We start from the raw sequence: 10,118 nt of genomic DNA, 5'->3' as shown, positions 1-10,118 counted from the left end.
TCTGATGTATTTATCTTTACTTTGTTGCTCTGATCTTGTCTGAAGGAAACAAAGTATTGTCAGAGATTAATATGTGAGATAAAAGATCCAATTAGAGCTCACATCCTTCAATCCTTACAGGTAAGAGCCCCTATTACATAGTAACTATGGGTGGGAGTAGGCCCTGTTTGATCAGTTTGTTCCAGTTCTTGGTTATGAATAGTTCAGGGAACTAAAACAGTGACACATGAAGGCGTAATTCCCAGATCAGAGAAGAATTAGAGATCTGTAGGGTAGAATACAGGTATTTTTTGACATAGCACCAAACCAGAGATGAACAGCACAATGTAGATTTGACACTTTTATTAACAAAGAACCCATGGGGCTCATTCATTAGTACAAAATACAATCATGTTCCTGTATGTTAAACAGCTTTTTTTATTTTGTCTCTTTTAAACTGTTTCACAGTTATCAAAACAAAGCCCCTGCATATTGAACTTATTATTGTGCAAACAGTAATTATTTTTAAGGATCAATTTCTGCACTAAGCCAAGTGCCAGAGAGCAGAACTTAATCTTTTCACCCCTCTTTTGAAGGGCCATGTGTGCTTCCTAAGAAACACATAATAGTTGACTTTTTTGCAGCAAACAATCTAAGGCCACAGTTTATCTGCAAAGAATAGAAAACAACTCAAAGATTTAAAAAAAAAAAGAAAAAAAAAAGCATACCTTTACCCTTCATACTGCTGTTTGCTTGACCATGATTATACCAGGTAGCACACATCACCTATCAGGTATTAACAGTCCAAAAAAGCACCTAATGTTCTTTAAGCTAATATTTTAAATTATTACCATGCAAGTTCTTACACGACCAAATTACTTTTCAAGTAACTATAATGGTATCTGTTTAAGGAAAAGATGCTTGTTCCCTTTCCAGATGATGTGAATGAAAATCCTGCATTGATTGTATGGGCAGGCCCTCACTTGAATAAATAAAAAGGCATGAGAGCTACATCTTGAGACTTAAATAATCTTTTTTAGAATGTCCTTTCTAAATCATGCACTCAAATTTTGGTTAAAGCTGCATTTGCTATAGAAGATAATACTAAATGTTGCAAATGAAAGGAGTAACTGCAGTTTGGAAACGTGAATCTCCCACAGTCTGTCTTTCACGCTGATGCAAAAGGGATTTGAGGTGAAGTGCTAGAAATTAGACAATGTAAGGAAGTTAAACTAAAAGAAGACTAAAAATATATATCCGTGTATGCCTGTAGAAAAATCCCTGCTTCTTAAGTGAAGAGACAGATTTCATAAAAAACCATTTAGACTTTGTTTAAACTGCAGTTATCGATGGAATGAAGGAAACGGAATTGCTCTTTTTGTAATTATCAGAAAGTACAGTTTTACCACATGAAGCACCGGGGTTTAACCCCAAACCCTTCTGTAAGACATGTGGAGTATTTCTAGGAGTCCAAAATCCCCTGTATTTCAAAGACAGGACTGTAAACATGCATGTTGACAATGCTGTTTTCTGCTCCTGTAAGTGATCTGTTGGTGATTGTTTACTGATCCCAATTGATGGTTGGCAGGAAGCAAACATTCTACTTTTAAATGAAGGCAGCAGAAGGGCAAGTAAATGCTGTGCCTTCACTCTTAGCAGCAACAAACTCTCACTGTTCTAAATGACCTGAGGAAGAAAACATTAAAATATTGCACCAAACAAAATTAAACAGCAAAAACAAACAAGGAAACACACCAACATATATAGTATGGATAGCAAATGACCAGTGCAGCCCCTGACAATAGATCTTTAGACAAAAATGCAGGAGTAATGAAAAGCTTTGTGCCATTACCAGAGGACTTTGTTCCCCTGATGTCTGCTTTCACTTCAGTTATAAGCTATGTCTATTCTGGGTATATTTACACCTCTCCCTACACCTTGTATCTCATTCACTAACCACAGAAACCATTTAGGGTCCCTTTTAGAACCTTGAAGTATACTGGAGCTTTAACAAGACTTTTTTTTGGTCTCAAATCTGACCGTAAGTAAATATCCAAAACAGAGGTAGGCTTATAAAGGCTTTTGAATAAATAAATATTGTCCATTTTGCTAAGTATACCTGCTGCTGGCAAAAGGTTTCTCCCTTGCCAAGCTTCCCCTCATCATGCTATCCATAGGCTTAAGATGCAGAAGAAGAACTCACAGTAGAAGAGGTTAGAGTAATTCCCTTAAGAAATCCCTTGAAAGAAAGCATAGTGCATAAGCTCGTCTCAAGTTCAGTTTGTTCCACACTTGTGTCTTGCATTCAGGAAATGGTTGCCTTTGTAATATTGTGTAACAGCCATTCTGTCATCCATGGTGGGTGTCCTCAGGATCATGATGAATGAGGAAATAGTACCACTTGGCAGTCGTGAGAAGGGCAGATTCCCATCAAATATGAAGTTAAGACTTTGCTCTGTGGTGCAGTAGTGCTCCTTTTTTGGATGCAGACAGTGCAAAGCTGAAGCCCCTTGAACACTGGAACCTTTTGGAAATGTTTTCTTACCCCACATTCTGTTCTACTACAGGAGTTCTCAACGTCACTATGTACATTCTTCCAGAGAGTTGCAAACAAAATATAAATTCTTTTCTCTTCAGAAAATCCACCCATCTCCTCCTCGTACTTTGTGTAGTGTATCCACTTTTTGGAAAACATTCAGGATTTCATTGATGCATTTTCGTTTCAGTATTTTCAGGTACTTCTCAAGTATCCCAAGCTCAGCTGCTCCCGTTATCCTCTGTGCAGACTAATCCAGCAGGTTCTCTTTTATCACCAAACGTGCTCATACCTCCTCCTCCATTTTCCTTTGCCTTTCTCGTAAACAGACTGAAGTTTTGAAAAAGAAAACTGTTTCCTTTTTAGCTGCACTACCAGCTTAAGCAGCAGAAAGATTAAGACATTCATCACAATGATGCTCATTACAAATCCTCAAAGCATGAATGAAACCGGCTGAACTTCTTCTACATCAGTTGGATGTGGATCAATCTATGGAGAGAAGAAAGACAACAGTTACTGCCTGCAATTCCTGCATTTAGGTATGTGTTTGGGTTTTTTTTTTTTTTTGCCATATGACAATAAAAACACCACCTGCTATTTATTTTCTTACCTCTGAATAAAGAGGTGGAGGCTGAAACCGGAATTCTTGTATGTAAGCAAAGACAGGACAACACAACTGTTCCTCACAGTCAATGGGAGGCGGATAAGCAGGAACATGTCTGGAAAACTCTTCCTCAGACACTACATCAGCATAATTTGGTGGTGCTGAAACACAAGGGATGCTTCTGTCATATTTCAAACTATTCACTCACTCACAGCAAGGACATCTGCATTACAAAATATCCAGGACCACAAAAACTGTATTGGAAGTGCACTGAACTCATAAATAATTGAAATTATTTTTTCAGTAAACTAAGGTGATTCAGCAGGAATACAGTGCTTTTAGGACAACTCCAGCAGCAAACCTGTGTTGTATCAAGATATATTCAGTAATGAGTAGAATATTCCCACCATCACAAGTTAGTTGTTTCAGTCAGATGGGGTACAGAGAGACTTCAGGAAGGCTGGAGTTGGGGTAACCCTCACCAATTGTTTTGGATCTCAACTTAAGAACTCTGTTAGTCATATTTCCATTGCCTACATCCCTGGCAGTGCCCTTAAACTGGCACTGCACCCATCTGCTGCAGACAGTGCTGTGCTGGATTAGAGACAGTTCAATATGTATTTATTACCTTCAGGGTGTTCAGGCATGGTCAATGCCAGCCAACTCATATCCATACTAAACTGGCTGGTAATGCTGGAGTTTCTGCTTGAAAATCCAATACATGGAATAGTGCCAATCACCACAGGCATTTCAATCATCAATTTCTTAGCACCAGGAATATGGATATACACCTATGTGACAACCCCCAAACAGAAGAAAAAAACATCATGAGACCCCATTGAATGCTGCTCTTAAAAGCTGCCCTACTCCCTACACTGCAAATTTAAAAATTAAGAGCTTTGTCATCCCAGAAATGCTTAGCTAATACCCTGGCAGCTTTCCTTATTTTACAGCAGTATCCTTCTTTCTGTAACTTGTCTCTAAGTGACATTAAAAAATAAAAACCATCTTGACAAACATAATTATGGATTTGACTTTCAGTCTTATCTTCCCATTTCTGGAAAGAATCATGTGAGGACCCCATTCAGCTTGAAATGCTCTCCCAAAACAATCCCTGCATGTCTGAAACTAAGCTGCTTCTTCCTCAGAAACATTTCTCCCTTTTCCACATTATTCCCATCTTTCCATCTCAGAATCTCTTTCTGACCTTCAGTCTTCTCATGTATGTGGTTGATGTTATTTTTTGTAAAGTCATAGAATGGTGTTGGTTAGAAGGGATCTTAAAGATCATCTAGTTCTAACCCCTCACCACGGGCTGGGACACCCTTCTCTAGATTTGTATTTATTGTAGTTCCCAAGTTAAAAACCTAGCAGCTACTCAGTAAATTCTTCTGTTCCCAATTAAATGCAATATCTAAAGTTCATACATTTAAAAACCCAATACTTACAGCTAATGAATATTCTACTCTAATAATGCAGCAGTCAAGTATAGATGGGGATACAGGTGGGATTTTCAGAGTTTTCCCATTCCAGGTATCTGTACTCCCAGAGGCAATGTGGTTTCCTCGGACATTGGCAACCATCTGACGGAAGGTTTTTGTCTTCCCACTGGCCAGGTAAGTTTGTGTTTGGAAAATGGCAGCTTTTGGAACAATCAAACGAGAAGAGCAGTTCTCAATTTCTGCATAGATTGGGATGGCTTCCCCTTAGAGACAGAAAAAGTCCAATGAATAATTGGTATTTACCAACTTTCCTCTGGGAGTATCAAAGCATGTTACACAGCACGTACATCATCTGCAGTGTTATGAGAACAATACTTGCGAAGTTTCCTCAAGCCAGTTTATTTTTTTCAGAGTGGTATCCAGGCAAAATTATAGCCACCTACTATGTTTTACACATAAACAATGATTCATTTTGAAACATTAAGCATAATGTGAACAAGCTATAAAAGCTTTATTTGCAAATTATGCCCCAATCTTCCTTTTATATAGTACTAAATTAATTTCAGGATGTTTTATTTTTTCAATGTATCTAATGTTATGAAGATGAAGAAGCAGCTGCTAAAGCTCATTCTTACCAAAGTGTAAACCTACAAAAATAGGATGTAAAAACTTAATTATATCCCAGTTAAGTATTTTATCCCAGATAAAAAAAAAAAATCTTGTTCTTTACACACAAATGTACATGGATTTTCCATAAGATTATTAACAGGACTTCAATTTATATTCCCAAGGGGAAAGGTAAGATGATTTTTTAAAAAATTAAATTCATATGGAACTTAATTTACTTCTATTAAACAGAACTATTCTTTGAACTACAAAGTGTTGGCTTCACTGAGATTAAAAAAAATCCCAACCTATTAGATGCTTAGTATTCACATTTTTAAAGGTAACTACTCTTACCATTACAGTATCCCTTCCTCTCAATTTTGGCACTGAGAGACACTGGCCCAGAGGTGAAAAACCAACAGCCAACCATCTTCTCCTGACTTCTTAGAACAGGTGTCTATAAAATACAGAGTATTTTTCATTTTACAGGATAAAGCTCTCAATCACCTGCAGCTTAGTGTTATGCATATCAGTCATTGCAACCCAGCTCTAAAATCCACAGGATCTGAATCCCTGAACTGCTCAGTGCAGCTGTAGTTTTTGCCAACATGTGAAATGGAACCAAGGTTTGGCAAGCTGAACATTTCTCTTTTTATCTCAGTCTGTATTTAGACTGTACTAAGTAACACAGACCAGTGTGTCTTTCCATGTGCTTTGTCTTCAAAATGAACTTCTTCAAAGTCTCATGAAATACTGTGGTGTTTATTTCCATTTTTCTCAGTGCAGAAGAATGCAGAATTAATTTTATCTGCAAACAACTATCAGTTAAGCAGGTAATTTTTTAATTTTATGTATTTAAGAAAGGATAAATATATGTAGACACTGGGCTAAGGGGATGCACCTTCATTACTTGCAAGCCAGAAACCCCCCCCAAAAATGTAGAGGCACAACAAAAACTATCTTAATTATTCAAGGACTGTCACATCAGATGACATTTACACTGCCTGCAACATTTTCATTAGAATAAACTCACAAGGAAACATGTCAAGTGTCCAAGCCAGGATCAAAGCTACTCAAAATTATTTACTGGGCAGTGACACTCAGTCAATACAATAATGCAAATTGGTTTTGTATTTTCTTTATTAGAATGAAAAAAGCCCTGTTGGCTTTGCACTTTTGGGGGTAGCCTTGGAATCCATTAAGACTGGCACTGCCTTCCTGATGTGTCCCACAGGCCTCCTCTGTGCAATAACCTATGGTCTGCTTTGTCCTTACAGAACGTGCCTATGATGCCTTCAAACTCCTGAATAGAAATTCTGCTTACAGATGTCACTGCCAAAATACCCTAAGTTCTCTCTAGAATGGATTAAAATGTAAGCATGTAATAAGGGGGGGAAAAAAGGCCTGCTCAAAACATCTCTTTTCTATGTTCACGTCATGATGTTAAAATTATCCTACCATTTAAAATAAAATAGAAATTACTCATTCATATTTAAATGAATAACCATTTAGATCCAGTTGCTATCATGAAAGTGCAAGGTATAATTTTATATTATTTTCATAATATGGGTTGAGATAAAAGAATCCAGCTCATTAGCTTCCATCTTGCCTATTTACTCATTACTTAATGCCTGATCTTTCTTATTACTCTACAGTATTTCCAGTGATTATTGAAAACTCAATGCTTTAATGTGGCCAAATCTGTCATAGGGAAATAACTGAAAGGATCTCTGGAGCAGCTGCGTGCACACACTTCATGTTAGAAAACGACATGCAAAATGCAGGGATACGTAACATAATGGCCAGAGCCTAAATGACAGGCTGGGCATGATTAATACTCTTCTCTAATTACTGCTCCTCAACCTACTATTATTGTAGAGTTTAGGACACTGCAGCCCTGTGAATGTAGTTGCTCTGGTAAGAGTAACTACTCTGCACACATACATTACTATTATTAAGCCTTATTTATGCATCTGAAGCCTGCCTAACTTTTTGGCAGGAGCATCTCTGCCAGCAGGGATGTAATCAATGGTATTAAAAAAGCCACTCTGTTTGCTATTCACAAAACCTAAGATAATCTATTTATAGAGAAAAGCTCAGGGAGCTTATATGCTTTCAGAAGTCAGAAAATGATGCTCTGCAATAACATGGGAAGGGTTATGGCTGGATGGGAATGCTGCTTGGAGAGGGTTTATTTGCAGCTGGTTTTACAGGGGGGAGGAGAAGTGGGGGACCCTCTTACCAAGAGAGCTGGTGAGCTGACATCGATATGGCTGATGATCTGCAGCTCTGTCTGCACACTCTGGTCAGGCACAGCAGGCCTCTCCAGAACGGCTTTCACGTAGTACTGGATACTGCCATACTTCCCAGTAAAAGAGGTCACCAGAGGTCTGAAACAAGCAGTCATAAAACCATTACCTTCTATTAATAGTTCATCTCCCAAACACTAACACTTCCTGCACACATCAACATTTCCCAATTCACATCTTGTACTTTTAGGGCCTTGGGGAAGAAGCTAGAGCAAACAAGGCCTGTCTGCATGGTGCTTGATTAAGACAAACATATAAAGCTGATACTAAAAAAAAACACAAGTCAAACTACATTAAGTTAATGTTCCACTACAAGCAGCATCCAGCACAATCCCTTCAGGTTGGATTATTGAACTTACTCTTGAGGGAGCTGAAAGCTGAACGGAAATTCGTGTCTTCCATCTAGAAGAATTAAGTTTTCCTCACCTGTAGGATAAGAGTGAATAGTATGTTTTAGTTATTCCAGAAATAGAACAAAGCAGACACTTTTATAAATTATTTATGCATGAAAACACCCAGATGCAAGAAGTTTTTATTGATCCCAGTGGGTTCTGGATTGTGGCCCATACTTTATTCATCCTGTGATGTGATTTCAATGAAAAACAAAAATCAAGGAAACATGGGAGACCTTGAGATTCAGCTCAGGACTCTGGCCAATTTCTAATCCAAAATGGCTTCTGCAAAGCATAAAGCAAGTTTCGTTTCAGCAGGACAGCAATTAATCTTCTTTTCCAATTAACAATTAAACTAGCTTCTGTGCCGAAAAAACTGCAATTTAAGGCCAGCATGAAGAAATGCTACAAATACACGAGCTCCCAATTTATTCATATAGGGCCTACTGTTACACAATTTACAAGGCCTAAATCTACTTTCTCTACAGGTCAGCCTGAGCCGCGTTTCACCCGTACAGAACGAAATGTCGTTGTTCTGGCTTTAATTTTCTTTTTTTCAACGCTGCCATAGTGCTGCAGTGTCTGAGTGACAGAGCTCCGCCACAGCGAGCTTCCCCTGCCTCCTTAATCCACTGCATGAGCCTGGCTGCTTCCAGGGACTTCCACGGCAGCTTCCCAGGAGCTGCTTGTGCCGCACACCCACGGCGGAGGGATGGACCCACGGAAGGGCCGAACCTCTGCACGACTCCCACACAGCGCAGGGAATCGAGCTGCGGATTTTACTTTATTCCAGTCGCGCTCGGCGTTCTGCAGCCCCCACACACAGGGACTCGCGCGGCCGCGGATGAGGCAGTGATCCTCCCCGGGCACACGGCAGCGCTGCCCTGCCGGTGCCCCGCCACCCGCGGCCGGTGCCCGTTCCTTCGGGCCGCGGTGGCCGTTGCCACCCGGAGCGTTCCCCGCTCCGCCTCCCCCTCGCTGCGGGCCGTGGGCGCCTTCCCGCAGCCCTTCCCCGCTCCCGCAGCGCCACTGCCCCGGTCCCACCCCGCCGCGGCTGCGGGAGCGGCCGGGCCCGCGCCCCCCTCACCTTCGGGCGGGTCCCGCAGGAGGCTCTGCCGGATGTCCAGGTACCGCACCTCCGCCTCCCGCCGCGGCCCCGGCCCCGGGGCCCGCACCGCCATCCCCCACGTGCCCGCCCCGGGCACCGCGCCGGGGCTCTCGCTCCAAGCGACGCGCGCCCGGCCCGCGGCCTCCAGGCGCAGCCCGCGGAGCGGCAGCGGCCCCGCCAGCTCCAGCAGCACCTGCCCGGACACCGTGTCCCCGCTGCAGTAGCCGCCGCCGCCGCCTCCGCCGCGCCGGGCCTCGTCCTCCAGCACCAGGGCCAGCGTCTTCACCGCGCCGCCGGCCCCGGGGCCCGGCCCGGCCGCCGCCATCGCTCCCCGGCCGCGGGGGAACCGCGCCCGCTCTCGTCGAGCGCTTTAAACCCGCCCGTCTCCGCCAGCGCCCGCGGCGCCGCGTCCCGCCCCCGCCCGCTGCCCATTGGCCGCTCCGCGGCCCCGCGCGCCGCCATTCGCCGCGGGCCGCCCCTGCGCCCCCGCCTCATTGGTACTCGGAGGGCGCACGCCCGGAGTGCGTCACGCTGCGTGATCGCCGCGCCGGGGCCAATCGCGCGCGGGCGAGAGCGCGTGGACAGCGCGGCGATTGGCGGGGCGGCGGCAGGGCCCCGGCGCGCGGACCAATGGCGCGGCGCGGCCACCACGTGCACAGCCTGTGGGTAAACAGGGAGCGGGGGCGGGGCCGGGGCGGGGCCCTCACCCCTCACCCCTTCACGCTCTGCAGTCACGGGGCCCCGGGCGGCGGCGGCAGCGGCGGCTTGGGTGATCTGTCCCTCCCTTCGGCACCTCCTCTGGTCACTGCCCGCCAGCCCAGCGCTGTGGGAAAGCCGTGTGCCCTTGGTGACCCCGCGCTGAGGGGAAACCTTGTCTCGGTGTCCCTAGGGTGCTGTCGTGGGAGAGGGGGCGGCAGCGCGGCGCTCTGGGTCGGTCTCAGCCTCTCCCGCTGACAGCCGGGCTGGCTGGGACTGTTAAATAGGGAAAAGCGATGTGGTGCTGCTGTTCCGCCCCGCGCTTTGCCTGGAGATTACCTGCCCGTGTGAAGCCCTTTTTCACCGCACTGAAGGGCAGGAGGTGAAGGGGTTTAGCTCTAAATAAGCTGTCCTGGACAGCGTGGAAACCTCGTGCCCACACAAAT

The 10,118-nt window shown here is 44.0% G+C and overlaps 1 protein-coding gene across 1 annotated transcript; it reads right to left on the bottom strand.

The window, feature by feature from the left end:
* Positions 1-327: 327 nt before the first annotated feature.
* Positions 328-9,307, bottom strand: ARRDC4 (arrestin domain containing 4). The gene is made up of 8 exons (XM_053954959.1): positions 8,956-9,307; positions 7,836-7,902; positions 7,410-7,557; positions 5,522-5,624; positions 4,568-4,761; positions 3,748-3,910; positions 3,126-3,280; positions 328-3,004 (listed from the first exon to the last, which is right to left on the bottom strand). Exons 1-8 carry the CDS (start codon positions 9,299-9,301, stop codon positions 2,948-2,950), a joined length of 1,233 nt encoding a protein of 410 aa, XP_053810934.1. The 5' UTR covers positions 9,302-9,307; the 3' UTR covers positions 328-2,947.
* Positions 9,308-10,118: the final 811 nt, after the last annotated feature.

Source organism: Vidua chalybeata, chromosome 13 (genome assembly GCF_026979565.1).
Source record: "Vidua chalybeata isolate OUT-0048 chromosome 13, bVidCha1 merged haplotype, whole genome shotgun sequence".
NCBI lineage: Eukaryota > Metazoa > Chordata > Aves > Passeriformes > Viduidae > Vidua > Vidua chalybeata.
Note: the sequence above shows the minus strand (reverse complement) of the source record. Positions and strands in the feature narration are given on the sequence as shown.

Bases quoted from the DNA above. Each gene is read 5' to 3' on its own strand.
- ARRDC4 (XM_053954959.1), bottom strand. From the start codon at position 9,301: ATGGCGGCGGCCGGGCCGGGCCCCGGGGCCGGCGGCGCGGTGAAGACG. The intron at 5,625-7,409 runs GTAAGAGGGTCC...TGTATTTTATAG, and splicing joins TCAGCTCACCAGCTCTCTTG to ACACCTGTTCTAAGAAGTCA. The intron at 3,281-3,747 runs GTAATAAATACA...CTTGTGTTTCAG, and splicing joins CATGCCTGAACACCCTGAAG to CACCACCAAATTATGCTGAT.